The 16402-nt window shown below is 42.8% G+C and overlaps 3 protein-coding genes across 8 annotated transcripts in view; 1 reads left to right on the top strand and 2 right to left on the bottom strand.

Annotated features, from left to right (window-relative positions):
* Window positions 1–669: 669 nt before the first annotated feature.
* PMM2 (phosphomannomutase 2) lies at window positions 670–8544 on the bottom strand. The gene is made up of 8 exons (XM_054842701.1): window positions 8389–8544; window positions 7925–8036; window positions 6876–6952; window positions 5903–5994; window positions 5100–5199; window positions 4349–4424; window positions 3072–3187; window positions 670–1473 (listed from the first exon to the last, which is right to left on the bottom strand). The coding sequence occupies exons 1-8, from the start codon at window positions 8455–8457 to the stop codon at window positions 1369–1371; spliced, it is 747 nt and encodes a 248-aa protein (XP_054698676.1). The 5' UTR covers window positions 8458–8544; the 3' UTR covers window positions 670–1368.
* Window positions 8537–11244, top strand: TMEM186 (transmembrane protein 186). The gene is made up of 2 exons (XM_054842702.1): window positions 8537–8606; window positions 9591–11244. The coding sequence occupies exons 1-2, from the start codon at window positions 8598–8600 to the stop codon at window positions 10326–10328; spliced, it is 747 nt and encodes a 248-aa protein (XP_054698677.1). The 5' UTR covers window positions 8537–8597; the 3' UTR covers window positions 10329–11244.
* Window positions 11245–12081: 837 nt separating this feature from the next.
* The window catches only part of ABAT (4-aminobutyrate aminotransferase), a 63237-nt gene continuing 58916 nt past the window's right edge, over window positions 12082–16402 (bottom strand). For all 6 annotated transcript variants that reach the window (XM_054842692.1, XM_054842688.1, XM_054842689.1 and 3 more), the window contains 2 exons: window positions 15559–15670; window positions 12082–14256 (listed from right to left, as the gene is read on the bottom strand). In XM_054842692.1, coding sequence (XP_054698667.1) covers window positions 14135–14256; window positions 15559–15670 — 234 coding nt within the window. In that variant the 3' untranslated portion in view covers window positions 12082–14134. The remainder of the gene's footprint in view (window positions 14257–15558; window positions 15671–16402) is intronic.

Raw genomic sequence — 16402 nt, 5'->3', positions numbered from 1 at the left:
GAGAAAGAAAGATGGAAGCAAGGGACTGGGCATTGTGGGTTGCTTTGTTTTGTTTTCTGTTTCTTCTCCCCCCAGAGAGACAGACTGTTTGCTTCTTGTGTTGGCTTGAGAGGCAGAAGATAAACCTTAGCTATTGGCAATGGCTACATGAGACTGACTAGCAAGCTAAGGTTTAAGATTTGAATGTATGCAGGTATGTGCACACAGATGATTGTGTTTGAGGCTGAAAACAAATCTGGGTTTGGTCCTGCACAGGATGTTTTGCATAGGTAATTTTCTGCAAATACAGGAAACAAGCATGCATTAAGTAACCAAATAATCAGATACATTGTATAAGTGTACACACAAAGCAGCAGCTATTAAAATCGGGCTGTCTTTAAAAAGCTTTCGTGTGCTACAGGTGCTGGTCCAAATTCTGCTCCCTTTCAAATGGTTGAGGCTGAATCACCCTGTAGAAGTGGGCGCATGAGAAGGGCATTAAACTAGATAGTTCTGATGCGTGATGGCATCACAGCTCCCCCTCCTTTATTGTAAGCTGTTTTGGGGATTTTGGTTTGTACACAAAGATTGTATTCTCCCCTTTTTTACTGTGTAAGGTATCACATAAACTTGGGATTGGAAAGATTCAAGTCTATCATTTCTTTGTACAGATAGGCACCATACAACAGGTTTGCTTTACATATTTTATTTGCCAAAATGACAAATTGAAATAGATTTTATTCTCCTTTACTAAATTAAACCGTTCATACACAAGATTACTTTCCTAATGCCAGGTAAGAAAAGTCGTATTAACAGTTACACTGATTGTCATACTTAAAACTTGGTACTAAAATCTCGTCTACCCTTCATGTCTTACCAGGAAAATCAGAAATGTAGTTTTGCTACTATGCTCAAGTTGTTTTAATTAATTTTTATGTTTTTATTTTTTAGATTTAAAAAGTCTGTAAAAAGCCTAGGTACTGTTAACTGTACTGTGCGTTGGCACCGCAGCTGTACTGAGGAGGTAACTTTAGCACCAGCTGGTCCAGCCTTTCCAGGGTGGTGGACTTGATGCACCTTCTGACCATGCCGTGGAACACGTGTGAGGTCAGGGGCTTCTGGCTCAGTTCTACTTTCCCACCCCCAGAAAGAAATAAAAGCTGCTTCTTTTACTCATCTTCCAGTTTTAAACAAGAGAATACTGTCTTATAATTCATGTCTTCATATCATAAGGTAGTATACAAAAAAACCCCTCTAAAATGTTCATCTTTTTAAATAGCAGCTTCCCTTCTGTAATGACTGACCAATTACAAAAAAACATACAGAATGAAGATGTTTTGAGTTATTAAGCTGTCTTAACCATTTTTAAGTGTCAGTTCTAAAAGTCTTTTATTTAAAAAATAACTCTTCACAGATTCTTCTTGTATCCTGTGGGGATGTGACGCTGTGGCCCTCTGTTCTGGAGTCTGTGAAAATTTCATAGTCATTCCCTCCCTGAAAACAGAAGAGGAAAACAACAGAAGAGGATTTAATGTTATTTAGCTCAATGTATAGTCGCAGTCTTGGGGTGGAAAAAGGACACATAAAGGAAAGCCTGAAGAGAACAGAGATAACATAAGTCATGTCTGAGATGGCTTCCAGAAAGCTAGAACACTGGAAAAATTTTTGAGATGTTTGCATAATGTGTTTGTAGCACACCTGTGCTGAAACATCTGCTGACCACCACAAACACTTGTGTGAGAACTTCCTGACCTGCATGTTAGAATTGGGAATGAAAGAGTAGAACTCCCAGTATAAGTTTCGCCATGTTTTTAGTTTGGTATAGCAACCCAGTATTGACTTTTAAAAATTGTTTGCTTGTTAATATTAAGGTGTAAAGCTTGTTACAGAATGCTACACCAGCACATGGTATTTGTAACTTATTTGCATTATCCTCTTCCTTCCAACTTGGTTTCCTTTGCTTTTAGTTAAATCATTGTTAACACTGTTGATCCTTCGCTATTGCAGTTCTGTTTTGGCCTTTCTAGCTACTGGTCTGATGAGACATTTGTAACTGGTCTCTAATCACAGGAGAGCAATGAAAAGATCCTTTCACAGCTGGCTCAGGGAACAAGGGTGCTGTCACCTGCACGAGCAGAGATCCCTGAAAGCCACAGCTTCATGTGCTACAGGAAGTGGTACCTAATTTTTGTATGTTGTTTGCCACACTGCTTTCCACTGAGTCAGCAGCAACTCCTGCTAATTCAAAACTCTGAAAATGCTGCACTGCCAGTTACAGGGTTTAAAATCAACTGTCCATAAACTCTCTGCCAGAGGGACAGGTGATTACTTTTGCAGCTGGTGTCAAGGGGGATAAAACTCTGTCATTTAAAGCTTGTCTTTTTCTTATAAAGCTTGGCCTTTTAAAGTTTATAAAACTATAAAGTTCTTTGTAATTTATAAGAATTTATTTACTATTATAAAACTAAGTCTTTTCTTATAAAACTTAGCCTGACACTGTCCCTTGGCCATGCTCAGACAGCCTTAATTTCATTCACGTCCTTGTGCTTGCCGTTGCCCTCGCTAGCTCTAGTCAAGTCTCTGCTCAGTGTTTTCCAAAGCCTCTGAATCACCCTGCAGTTGTTTAGCTTTCCCCAGCGATTAGGGACAGGGATTATATATGAGTTCAGTTCCTCACTGTGGAGACGGAGTGGTTAGCAAAGGAACAATATTAAATTCCATGGAAAATAAATACATTTAATAATCACCAGCCAACAAGAAGCATCTATCTACACTACACAAACAGTATAATGAGTTTTATATAACCATGTCACCTAGGTTTTTAACATAATTACAGAAGTTCAATTTAAAAACATATTCCAGTATTAAGTCTGTCAAGAATACTGCATTCACTTCAGGAAACTGAAGAAAAATCTATGCTCACAGCTATCTCCCAGCATTACGCTGACTAGTAATGCACAGCCAGTTAACACGGACACGTGTTCACATTTATATTCTGATTTGAGTTCTTGTCAGGCATAAGGCAATTGGTTAGAACCTACAGTGCTCGTGGTTTAAAACAGAAGCTCTGAAAAATAAAACAATATACTCACTGGCATAGTCTTATCTCCAAAGAAATAAACAGTCTCGTATCCATCTTCGGCAATGATTCCTAAGCAGTACCTCTTATCCCAGCCATCTGGGAACACATCAAAGCTTATCTGGCCTCCTAGGATAGACACAAACCAAGCAAACTTTGTTTTATTATAAGAACACATTTCTGAGTGGGGAGTAAGCAAGGAAAAATTAAAACAGCTAAGATTTTTGGTAGAGGGAGCTTTGCAGAAGTCACAGAAATGTTCTGAGACCCTGGAGTTAAGTCTTACAAGTAGAGAAAGTATTTTATTAGGGTATCAGTTATTACAATTGTGATTTACAGATTATTCTTTACCCATTGAACAAACAAATATGACAGTCTTAGCATGTTCCTAAACACTCACTGCTCTCCAAACCGAACCTTTATTAAAAAAGTTACATTTAGTTTCTTTCTAAAAGTAAGAAGATTATGGGAATCAACACAGCCACTGGTGTATGGTACAGCCATAAAGTCTTTTGCAAAAGACTTTCTAAACCTTTCAGAATAGAAAAAGATCAGCCTTTTTAACACAGCCTAACAGGACAGCAGCTGTTACAGTTCCAAATCCGTGAACTTTACCAATACATAAAAGCATGATTTCCAGTTGAAGCAGGTGTCAAAAAAGGTATTTACAACGTGCTTTAGGAGCTGTATTGCAGTTAATTTCTGCCTTAGGGGTTAAGTACCACAGCACTAATGGCAACCATACTTCTTTATAATTCTGAAAAATTATAAAAGGCCAGAATGTGTTAATATATTGGGGGAGAGGGAACAAAATAGGCATGGAAAATTAATTCCCCCTTATTATCGCTTTTCTCTTTAAACTTGCACTTGCTTTTGGATTTTCTTCCCTTCTTCCCACACAATAAAGCTACAGAACTGAAGAACCAAGGGCTACTGGAACAGCACTGATGTAGTATTTCTGATCAAAATTGATTCACAGAAACAACTCTGACTAATCAGAAGCATGTAATATGTTTCAAAATGAGCAGAATCAGTCACACAACTGACATTAAAAGACAATGAACTGATGACAAGCAATGAAGTTCTCTTTGTTGATGGATTTCAATTAAAATGTACCAAATGAAAGCCTAAGAGAGAAGAGAGACTTAGTCTTGCATGCAATGCCTGCAACCACCCCCAGAGAGATAACTGTCACACAAATGAGACAGGATTTCATAGCCATACGAGGATATTACTTAAGTGAAATTTAAATTAAATAATGTTTTAAATGAAATTATTTAAACGTGATACCTATAGAAAACGTGAGGCCTTTTCCTGCAAATTCTCTTCGTAAATCAGCTACAAATTTCTCTCTTATATGTTCCTTCTGTTAAAAAACCCAAACAAAACCAACTATCAGTTACATGCTATGTTAATTCATCAATAAAAAGATAACTCAAAAAAGCACCCCAAAAATATCCAAAGTTCTGAGTACCAGGACTAGTGTGATAGAGCTACATTTATTATTACTGAAAGCATGCTGAGAATATTTCCACTTTAATCTGTCACCAACTTGTAAAAAAGAGAGCAAAACTTCACACACATGCTGTGATATTTGCTTTTCTGTCTGAAAATCTTAGAATAGTAAGGAAGTATGCTTCAACTCCTGGTAAAATTCAGTTTTACAAATGGGGAGACTGAGACATAGGAAGAGTCTCAAAACTGGTAATAAGCTTCTGACACCATATACTTCAAAAAAAAGGGCGTTTTCAGAATGCCTTGGGGCTCAGCTATCTTTCAGCATCCATTAACTGAGTCACAGGCAAAGAAACATGAGCCAAACCCACCTCTTCTGCAAGTAATCATTGTTAACTATTGCAACAAAAACCACCCTATCCTATATTTCCTGAAGTCTGAACTAAGAAGTTATTTAAACCACATGGACAGGATTAAAATGAAAAAAAAAAACCTGCACAAAGTATAAAAGCTTTTTAAAAATCATAACCTGGCCATAACTGCCTCTTCCAGAAGAGTTGGATATTTTTCAAGAGTTGTAACTCACTTTATCAAGTTCATAGAACTCAACTCGTTCTTCCTGGCTGCAGCTTCTTCCAATGGGGGACACATTTAACATCCCGTTTCGGAACTCAATGAAAGTGCCTCTGAAAAAGAATTGATTAGAGACAGAAAATAGATGAAAGACTGTTCAAAATACTGAATAGCACAAAGAACTTTCATTTAATTCTGAAGACAATGGGAATCGGATGTCTCTTTCAGCCTCACTGTACACACAAAAACCAACACATAGGAACCAATACCTCTGGTATCAGTAAGTCTTTTGCATTTTTCTTTCTATCTGGCAACCTCAACATCACCCTTACTGACTTTTAAAAGTATGATTTGGTTTTAAAAGTATGACGGGAGCATCCTGTCAACCTGATTCTCAGACTCTGACAGGCCAGTCTGTCAGATTTGGGGTGAAGTGGCGGTGTTTGTTTCTAGCTAGCCTCACGTTTGGTATGCATTAATGTCTTGAGCAGCTGCACCCTCACTCATCACATAGAACGGATCCTGTTGCACGCTTCTAATCTCTGGAAAACATTATGCTGCTGAATTCCAAACATGTCAAGGAAATACTCCTACAAAATTAAACTTCCTTCCCTCTTAAATAAAAATGCTCAATCAGTATTTCAAATGCTGTCTTGCAGTTGGGAGCTTGTCTTTACATGCATGGATTGAGCTCTGTTTCACGTATACAGTGTTCCCAAATCACTCATTTTTTGCGGAAAAGCTTGCTTTATATATTGACGCTCAACACTATAACATGGAAGATACCGTGACACCGAGTCGCATGTGTGCACATACCTTTTCTTTGGTAGTTTAATCTTTGCAATATAACTCAGGCAGTAGTTGATTAGATCTTGAAGTATGTCCTCACCCAGGTGACCCTGAATGTTCTAACAAAACAAATACCATTCAACCAAGGCTCCAGAATTTGAGATTCTAAAAACAAGTTGCATGGAAAACATCGACATTGGATAATTGGGCACAATCAATAGCACAAAGAAACATGCCTGCAGTAAGTAACTCTCGGTTGATGCACACACAGTACTAACTAAAGACTCTCATTTGTCTTGTTTACTTTTGTGTTTTTAAACCATTAATACCAAACTGTCATTTAACATGCTCCTGACAAGTACCTGCTTTAGAAGGAAACAGTGTGGGCCAAAGACAGCAGACCTAAGCAGATGTTGCAGTTAACGTCTACTGCAGCCAAGTACGAAGAAATGGAGATCGTTACTGCAGTAAACGGGAAACCACTGCTCAAGTCAGCAGTTTCAGCCAGGATCTCTTTTAAACTTTTCATCTCCATCACTTATGTTGAGCCAATGAAGGTGATTAGGGTATCTAGAATCAGTTGTATGTTTGTATTAATTTGGTGTATTTACCTTCTAGTTTATGCAACATACCAGAATGTGCACTCTGAATTAACGCTAAAAAGCGGCTACAAGAGATCTACAAGAAACTTTCTGAACCCCAAGGCCCAATAGACATCAGCTATGAAATTCCATCACACCTGTAGGCGCAGAGGGCTTGGCCACCTTTCCTGAGGTGAAAGGCTGTTCCAGGGTTTTCACTGTTCCCATTTGATCAGACGCTCCAGACTCCAACAGCTTTTGGTTTTGAGAATACCCCAAAGAATAAAGCTTAAGGTGCAGATTGTTGTTACATGATCAGAGCGACAAATGAATGATCTGTGGACTCCACTGCAGCAACAAACCTGCAAAGTCTTGTTTAGAAAATTTCTCTTTCACTTTACGGGAAATTTCACACTTACCTGCTTGCTCAAGAACTTCCCATCTTTGTATGCTACAAGACCGTTTTCTGGAAAAACGTAGTCAAATTTTTCAACCACTACAACCAAACAAAACAACAGTAACTTATAATTTCCCCCTGTATGTTTAACGCAGAATTGTCTTACATAATAAATAGGTTAAAATACAGCAAACCTTAGATCGTAAAGCATGAAAGATTCAGCAGCGTAACATCGAGCACAAGATCAAAACCACTCATTTCTCTCCAAGATTAACACCTCAAATCACATGAAGTCTTTCAATTATTAAAAACCTGTATTTTTGCTTAAAGGCTCATCCTCTACTGCAAACACCTCTCTCTGCATTAAATGTAAGGAAGTGACTGAACACTTCAAATACTACAAAAGCCTGGCACACAGCCTGGCTAGAGGGCAGATCAAACACTACTATTTTATGTTTGTTTTCTCAATGTTACTAATCTACAGTACATGTCCAGGAGTTGTGAGAATCTCACTACAGCGCAAGACGAGATGGTGTACTGGGGACCACCGTAAGCCAAACAAATTCTGAGTTATTTGGGCATTACAGAAGGCTACTGGTGGCATCAGGTAAGTTAAGCCATTAAAGAGTCTTTTGTACAGAACGGGAAATGCCTCTCAAAGGACTAACGCAAGAGTCCATCTCTGTGTTGTGACCCCACAGTGAGCAGTCAGATCCTTCAGGGATGGGCTGGACAGCTGAGCAGCCCACACAGGTATGTGTTACCGTGTTCTGTAATTCCGTTTTAAAAAGACAACGTCAAAACGCCTTCCTCAAGTACTGTCACAAAGTCAGGATTTCACTACTAGCAACTACCCCCGACAAGGCACCGAGACACCCGTAAAATGCAAACAGGCTGCAGTTCCTAACGCCTGTCCATAGCTTTGCATGGATTAAGCGCAACAGCACAAAACCAGGAAAAAAGTTAAAAGCAAGGGAGGGGGAGAATGACTTGGGTTTAACCTACACCTAACCTTCACAACTTCCTTGTCAGCCATGCAGTGCAAGGGATTGCATCAGCCGCTGTCCTTACCGTCATCGCCCAGCTGCTCCTTAATCTTTTCGAAATCTGAACCACCCACGACTCCAACTTTAACCTTCTGACGCAACTTCTGCAGAAACGCGGCCATCTCTGCTGTGATTTTCTGGGTTCCAAAACAGAAGATGTGTCAGCATTCTTACCGTCAGAGCAGCATCCCTGCTTCGCAGCCGTGATCAAACCCAGCGATACCGGGCCGGCCTTTGAGAGAAAGGACCTTATTTTCTTTTGCCTTCAACGGCAAAGTAACGTGAAGCACGCGGGGACGGGTGCAGAACGCGGTGTGCCCGCACACTTCGTTCCCCGAGGGCTAGCAGCCCTCCAGCAAAGCCCGGTGTCCGCTCAGCGCGGAGCGCTCCCCGTGCCAGACCCGGGCTGGCTGCACGAACGAACCCCCCCCCGCCCCCCCGGGCCGGGAGCCGCGCCTCAGCCGGCCCCGGCCCCGGCCCCGGACTCGCCTGCCGCGGGGCGGTGAGGGTGCCGTCCACGTCGAAGAGGCAGAGCGCGACGGGCCGCGGCGGCGCCATGGCGCCCTGACGGGGCAGCGGAACCGAGCCGCGCGCTCCTGCCGCGGGGGACGCCGGGAAGCGGGAGGCACCGCCCCTTCCCGCCCTGCCGCGCGGCGCTTGGGTGTTGCGGCCTGGCCGCGCGCTCGGACGGCGGTGCCATGGCGATGGTAAGCGGGGGGACTCTGCTGCCGGGCAGCGGTCGGGACGGGTCGGGTCGGGTCCCGTCCCGTCCCCTCCCCTCTTCCCCTTCTCTTTCTCTTCCCCGGGGCTCAGCGCGGGGTGAGCCCGTGAGGCGGCGGCGGCAGCACGTCTGGGCCGCCAGCGGCCTCGGTGTGGAGCGGGAGGCGTCCGCGCGCGGCGCCTCACGGCCGGGTAACGGCCCCGGGGGAGGGCGACAGGCCGCCCCGCCGGAGAGCCGTGCTGGCGGAGGAGGGCCGCGGGCCGGGAGGGCGCCGGGGAGGCGGCGTCTGTGCTCGCCGCGTTGGCGTGCCCGCGCGTCTGCCGTTGGCCGCCCCGGGGGCCGGTTCTGGGGCGACGGCGGCCCTCGGCCCGGGTCTGCCGCCGGGCTGTCCGCTTAGTTACGCGTCCGTGTGGCGGCAGGAACGGCAGCGTGTGTGCTGCGCCACGGGGTAGTTCCCTCCCGCTCTTTTATCTCCTGCACGTTCCTACTGCCTAGTCCCTCTTCGGCGTTCCTCACGCTCGCCTCTCCTTTATCGTGCTTAGGCCGCTTGTTTCCGTTTCCCTAAAGTTGTTATTTGAGTGGGTATTTAACATGTCGCCGGTTTCGCTGGCTAGCAGCCCCAGGTCCTCTCACCCTCTTTGCCTAGAAGCAACCCGTAGTGCTGGTGCTTTCACCTGGATGTTGCTCAAGAAAAGAGGCAGGCAGGTGACACCGTAAGGTTGGGTTCGGTAAGCCGAGTTTGCTGTCAGCTGTGTTATCAGAAGTATCTTCCCTCGTCATCTGCAGGGAGGGATACAAGCGCAAATACCAGTTCCCTAACGTAACTGGTTTTAAGTGCAAGGTTACAGTGAGCTGGGGCGGGGAGGCTCAGGCTTACTGTCTTCAGGGCCTAAGGAACAGATGCTGAGCTAAGTGTGGCTCTGTTATAAAGAGAACTCAAATGATGACCTGTGGGAATATTTCCTTGCAGGCTAGGCTCTGCAGATTTAGGACTAAAGTCTGCATGGCACCATCCTTTGGGAGATGGCTACAAAATGAGCTCTGGACAAGGTCATGGAGAAGGGAAGATGCTCGCCTACCCCGGTGTTTTGGTACACGGGAGCGTCTGCAGTCACAAACCTGGCGAGTTAATGCTGTTAATGGTTATCTTGGGAGACAGCAAGAGCCATCTCTGTGTCTGTGCCATTCGGCCCCTGCTGCTGCGGTCCAACAGAAGGCTGTGGATGGGAAAAGAGAGGAGTTCAGACTGGTCTACAGGTTTCCAGGGATTAAGTACTGCAGGGTGCTGTCCAGACTGAAGCTGTTACAGACTGCCACTACTGTGGTCATACTGCCTCCCATCTGCTACCTCTATCTGCAAGACCAGGTTTCTCAGAATATCCTCTTGTATACAACTGGCGTTGCGCTCTTTGCTGGTGCGATGTTGTATGGTATGAGCTACTTTTTCAGAAGAATTATCGGATTAATCTACTTAAATGAAACCGGCCGTACTGTCAAAGTGGCTCACTTGACATTTTGGGGAAGACGGAATGATATTTATTGTCCTATAGAGACAGTGATGACTCTGGATGAAGCTGGAGATAGCAAGGGGGAGCTACTTCTCCAGTTCAAACGGTATAACAGTACAGACATTTTATATTTTACAGTTAAGTTTGGACAGATTATAGACAGACAGAAGTTTACTCAAATATTTGGAGAACTTAAGTGATACAGCAACTAACTGCCAGTGATTTTCCTTGTTGCATGTTCATTGTGCTTATTCTTCTGTGAAGTTTAATTACTTTACCAAACTGACATACTTCTGTCACTTTCCCATGCAGAGCCTGCTGGTAAGTGCACTCAGTGTAGAAAGTAGAAAGGGTAAAGAAAAACCCCTGGATTAAATGTCTTTGCAGTTTGTGCAAGGTGCAAGTAGTATCTCTTCTATATTGGATGCAGTGATGTGTGTGGTGCACTGTCACCAGCAGCCCTAAGTCTAAACCATCCTGCTTGGAACATGCAGGAGGCCGAGTTACCAGTGCTGCCCTGACTGTTTCGGCTGGCCTCAGATTGCTTTGGAACAGGAAAAACAGGAGAAAAAAAAAAAAGTGAAATGCAGTAACTCTGCCAGAGCATCCTCACTTTAAATTCATTGTTTCTTTTACCAAATTTTAGGTTGACTGGGAAGCCTCTTGAAATTAAAACCTGTCTCAGATATGATAAGTAATGCTGACTGTCAGAGATACCTCCATTTCATAACACGAGTGCGTAACTGGGAAGGGCAGTATGGAATGGTGTGTAAGGTGTGCGGGTCTCTTGGCCAGGTCTTCCAGGCTGTGAGCATACCCATGCGAAACAAGACATGTGGACAGTTCAGCTGTCAGCGTAAGTTACAGACTGGGACAGAATGTCAGGAGCCTCTTGTAGAAATTGCTTTTCCCTTGGAATAAGGGAAAAACATACCTAAACTATGATGCTGCAAGTTACAGGGACAGTCTGTGATCCTTTGTTCAGTTTGGATCCTAATCATCTTTTTAATTTGGAACTACTTGTCCTTCTCGGCATATATTTGTGTTTGTTCTGTATGTATTTAACCAATGCTGTAACACTTGAGTTGCAAAATTTTCAGTAAATGTTATCAAAAATTATCTTAGACCATGTGGTCTTCTGTGAAGATTACTGTATAGCCTGGCACACAAGTCATCTGTATCCCTTGATGTGTTTACTGATTTGGCCATATTTTTACATCTGTAACTTTCCACTCCCTACTCCCCCAAAAAGAAAAGAAAAAAGGTAAGACACCTAAAAGCTATGTTGAATGAAGGCTGAAAACATGTCTGCTTGTATTCTGTTGAACTTGCAGGGTCAATCACCTCAGCACCTGTGTCCATGAAGGACAGTGTTCTTATTCTCTGGTGGTAGTGTGATTCCTCCTTTTCCAAATCCAAAACCTCAGTAGCAAGGAGGAGCAGGATTTAAACCTGAAAAAGAATCAAACCTGATCACTTGTAACATGTACAACTTTATTTGAATTGTCAGGAGGTTAACTCCTTACAGCTTATCTAGCTGTTACTTGATACAGTGGCATATAAACTGGCCCTCTGACAGAGAAATTTGGAGTATTATTCTTTTCCGTTTCTTCCTCACACGTATTGAAACCTCTGTCTCTGGGTGGATCAGCTGATGTGGGTAAGTAAAGCTGCCATGTACATGCACAGGCTAACCCTGATTTGCTATTTATGGGTGTTGAACTTTTCCTAGTGGGGGGGGCTCCAGTATTTTAAATTTTGGCTGATACTGGGGAGTACAATAATATTGAAAGATAAATGTTCCTCACCTTAAACACCACAGCAGCAAAATACAGTGGCCTATATGCACGTAGCATGTTTTTGGGAGGCTTAACGTCCTGAGAATATATTTAATATGCACTAATGATTCAGTTTAGGCATGTATGAGGTGTAAAATAAAAATCCCATGAGAAGTTCAATTATAAATATTTTATTTAAGAATATTGATTACACATGAGATGTCATTTTTCATGAATCTGTGTACATTTACTAGTTACACCATGAAGTGTAGTTAAGTATTTGTTTCAACATTTATTTGGCACTGTCCACAGTATGCTGTAAACAATATTAACTTTATATGCTCAGCTGCAGTGCTTTCTATGTATACTCTAACATGATTTCATCAACATGTTGTACACAATTATACAGTTACTGACTGTCAGTAAAAATTATAAAAACGGCTAGAGTATTCATAATAAAAGTGAAGATGTGGTAAGACTTCAAATTACTTGACCTTTGCTTCTGTAAAAGTACAAGACTTGCTAGAGACATTTACTAAAACTACTGCACTGATATGTTGAACAAAATGCTGTCAAATACAGTGCTCGGTTTGACTTTCCTCTTGCTGATAATACGCGTACAAGGACAGCGATGACAATGAGGTTTTGTGGAACGCCAAGTCACCAGTCCTTCCCCCAGATTTTTCCAACCTCTGTTCAAAAACCTGCTCAGGCTCTGACCAGCTGGTACTAGAATTCTGGTTTCTGCAGAGAGGTTTACAGAAATCCCATTATTTTTAAGTGAGCAGAATTGAGCGTACTTGAGATTCCCAATACCAGCACTCAAAAAATAAAATGGGAAAGCCATGATCAACACTTCTCAAAGCAGGTAAGAAACCTTTTCCATTTTGATAGCTGTATTAAACCTGTAAATCTTTTAATTGCTCTGTCTCTTATTACATACTTAAAAATTGTGGTCAGATCCTCATAGGGCAACTGGAAAGTCCACTGTGGTCCCTGTTTTGTGGTGCACAACAGAAAGTTAAACTTAGTAAGCAAAACTCAGGTGCTTGCCAGCCAAGAGAAAGAAAAAAAAAAGGCACCAGACCTAGTTCAAGTCAGCCTTAAGCGATCAGCAAAGAGCACATAGTAAAGAGACATCCAAAACAATTATCTGAAGAGAAACAACTTAATCCACTGTTGACACTTTTTGATCCTGTGGCTTTCTAGATCTCTGAAGTATCACTGACTTAGAATTAATAGAACAAAAATAGAATTACTTTGCATTATAAATATGCAATTAGGACTAGGCCTTCGCTGTAGTGGCTCTGATGTCAGGTAATGGCTAAGGTCAAGCAACTGTGCTGTAGTTTTACAAAACACCTGAAGTATTCATGTAGAACTTCCAATAGAGAAATTAATGGCTATTGTGTGTTACGGTAAAATAATCTAAAATCATTCTAGATTGCTGACAGAGGTGGAAATAATGTGCTTCACATGATTTTCTAAGCTTTGTCAGATTGTGTACTCAGGGTCTAGTTTTCTCTTGACAAGTAGTCTGATTGTAAGACAAGGCAAAAGTTTTAAAATCCAGGAGGAGGAAAAGAAGTACAACTACGTCAGTTCCACTTACAGCGCCGCACACGTGGCCCCTGAAGCAGTACGTGGAGGCTGATGGCGTCCTGATCCAGCTGGTGTGGCAGGTGACTGTATTCAGGGGAGTAAAGCTGGAAATTATTCTGTAAAATACTGTACTTGGCAGTGGTGGAAAGCAGAGCTTTCCGTGAAACACCTATTTTATTCCAGCTACCATTAGAGAATGGCACTTTCTGTATGGCAGGCATGTGGCTTTAAGTGTTGCGCCACACCTATTGCTGCTTCTGGACCCAAGAGTAAATGTGCTGGGATTGGTGACCTGTGAACAGGGACTGTACCAGATCATATTTAGGCAATCAAAGAGTCAGGGCTGGGAACGTAGAGAGGACTCTGCCATTAACATGACCCAAGCCGGAAGACAGGGGCCACAGCTTCTACAAATGCACAGTGTGGGACAGCTGCATGTACCTGCTGGTGACCAGTACCGATGCTCTGCCTGTGTCGAGTTTGCATGGAGCAGCTGGCCTTGGGCAGGATTACAGACAGAACACAAACCTTAGTTTATGACTTTACACTTATCTTGTAAGTAGAGAAGACATGAATTAATGCAAACTAATTTCATAATCAGCTGTTCAGTGCGAGGGAACTGCTTTTTACTTGAAGTTTGCTAAGATGTCACTGAAAATGTTCAGAAAGAGGTGTGCATGATGATCCTTGAAGATCAGCGTTGGACGAAAACGAATCGATCTGTCACCACAGCCTCCCAGCACAACACCTAAAACAAGAAGAGTAGCTCCTCTAGTCATTTCCACCTTTGCAAAATATCCAGAAAAAAGCAGGTCTCCGAATGAGGTTCCCCTCACTGTGGAGGGCCAACAGAAGCTCCCTGAATTCCTGCTAACCACACAGGTGCACCACGTAGTCAGTGGTGCCAGGGGCCTCAAGCTTCACAGCAACTCAGAACACCACTGTGGGTGCCTGTAGCTGTTCTGTAAAATGCTTGGAACGTTGGGACTAATCCCAATGTCAGTGGAAAGACTCCATCCAGCGTGGAGCTCCAGCAGCATCTGAGACTTCAAAGCTGCAGTGCTCCATGGGTTAAGTACCGCAATGCCAGAACAAGGCACGGTAGGTTTCTTTGCAATTTTGTTTTTAAACTATTTTGATTTTAATTACAGACAGTTAAAATAGCTCAGTGCTGGCAAGCTTCTTCCTGCAGTACTTTAAATGCATAGTATTTTTTTTTTTACCCCCAAATCAATCAATTCTTTGAAATGTTTGTGGGCAACAAAAATCTGTACCATGAGCTAAGCTTACCTTGCCTCCAAGTATAACTTTGATTTATCATGAACCAAACCACTTGCCTTCTCTCCCTGCTGGCTTAGTTTCCAAGAACAAAAAATATCAATGTCTTTTACACTCTAAAATTTTGGTTTCAAAATACTTTAGATATATCTCTTGAAAGAAGCAGGCCTGATGTGAGTAACAGCCCAAACTGACAGCAGCAAACCCAGGGCCCGCACACACTTAAATTCAAAGAGAAAGTTAGGCTTTAGATCACGAGGTTCTCCTGCTGCCTGGGCTTGTCTAGAGCTGGATACAGGTCTGTAGTAAAAGAAGGATGTATTTGTAGATCTGGGCCCATTTTAAGCAATTCATTGTATTTCATTATTCATAGGTTTTTTCTCCCTGTATTTTCCTGAGTGACAGTTACATTCACTTTCTTTTAATTTCCCTGACTTGTTTCTAGAAGTAAGCTGTGGCTTACTTCTAGAAACCTAAGGTCACAGCAGAGGAATATTAAAGTGATGTCACAAAAACCCATGCCCTACACAGGTCTCTTCCAGTAACGTTAGACCTATGGAGAAAGGTAAATGTACACACCATGCAACGGACTGGCCTGATGTCTCTGAAAATATAAGTATTTCCAGAAAAGTCTAAATACAGCTTTGTTCATAAATCGACTTCTGTCCTCTGATAGTGTAGTACACGTGCACCATACAAAAAAGGAAAATTTAAAGCATTACGTGTGTTACTGTTTGTCATTTGAAGCTAATCCACACAAAAGCATTCTTACCTTTGTTTCTGGCTATTGTAATTAACTTGTTTCTAGTTGCATCATTTGGAGTGTCAAACGAGCAGAATGTTCCTCTTCCTCTCACTCTGCTGATAAGATGGGGGTAACGAGCCTGCAAAGAGAGGTGAGGAAGTTCGCCTGGCACCTGGCTCTGCGCTGCCAGGAAACCTTGTTGCCTCCTCCTGTGAGCAGAGCTATTGCACATGCTGGGCCTGTCACCTAAACCTCGGTCCAACAAGGGTCTGAGCAGCCCGGCAGCAGCAGGTTCTCTCCTTGCAAGGCAGATAAACATCTGAGCAGGAAGTGAGAGTGAATTTACACCCCTGAGCAGGGCCAAGTAAAACCTTACATGGAGCCTGCTGAAGTGAGCGCTGTAACACTTCACAGCATCTAAAATGCACTCCAGGAAAACCTGAGCATAAATAACTTAGAATGGGGCTAGAAACCAGCCGTCCTTACGCTGCAAACCTGCCCTGAAATGCCTGGCTGGTTTTCCCTCTCACGTGAGGCTCCACAGTTGAAGCTGTGATGGAATTTCCCTTAGTCAAGGGAGGGAAAGCCACCAATTTCTCGTTTCAACAGCCCACTGGAATTGTAACAAAATATAAAGGCACTTTCCTTTAAAAAGAACTTTTGGGACAATGAAATGCTAGCTGCTTGTGGTAACAGACTTCAAGAAAAATAAGTTAACTAGCTACAGTTCATGCCTTCAGGTATTTTGGGGGTCACCCTTTATTTTGGATTAAGCTATATAAAACCAGCATCCCTAAGTCAGTAAAAGTTTAATTCAAAATGGGACACAGTTATTCAGGCTTGTATTGAAGTAACCCAACCAGCAAGCTAT

This window comes from Grus americana, chromosome 15, assembly GCF_028858705.1.
Source record: "Grus americana isolate bGruAme1 chromosome 15, bGruAme1.mat, whole genome shotgun sequence".
Taxonomy (NCBI): Eukaryota; Metazoa; Chordata; class Aves; order Gruiformes; family Gruidae; genus Grus; species Grus americana.
Note: the sequence above shows the minus strand (reverse complement) of the source record. Positions and strands in the feature narration are given on the sequence as shown.

Excerpts from the sequence above, each read along its gene's own strand:
- PMM2 (XM_054842701.1), bottom strand. The coding sequence starts at position 8,457 with ATGGCGCCGCCGCGGCCCGTCGCGCTCTGCCTCTTCGACGTGGACGGC. Across the intron at positions 5,995-6,875 it reads GGAAGTTCTTGAGCAAGCAG|AACATTCAGGGTCACCTGGG; the intron begins GTAAGTGTGAAA and ends TTGTTTTGTTAG. Across the intron at positions 4,425-5,099 it reads AGTTCTATGAACTTGATAAA|AAGGAACATATAAGAGAGAA; the intron begins GTGAGTTACAAC and ends GTTTTTTAACAG.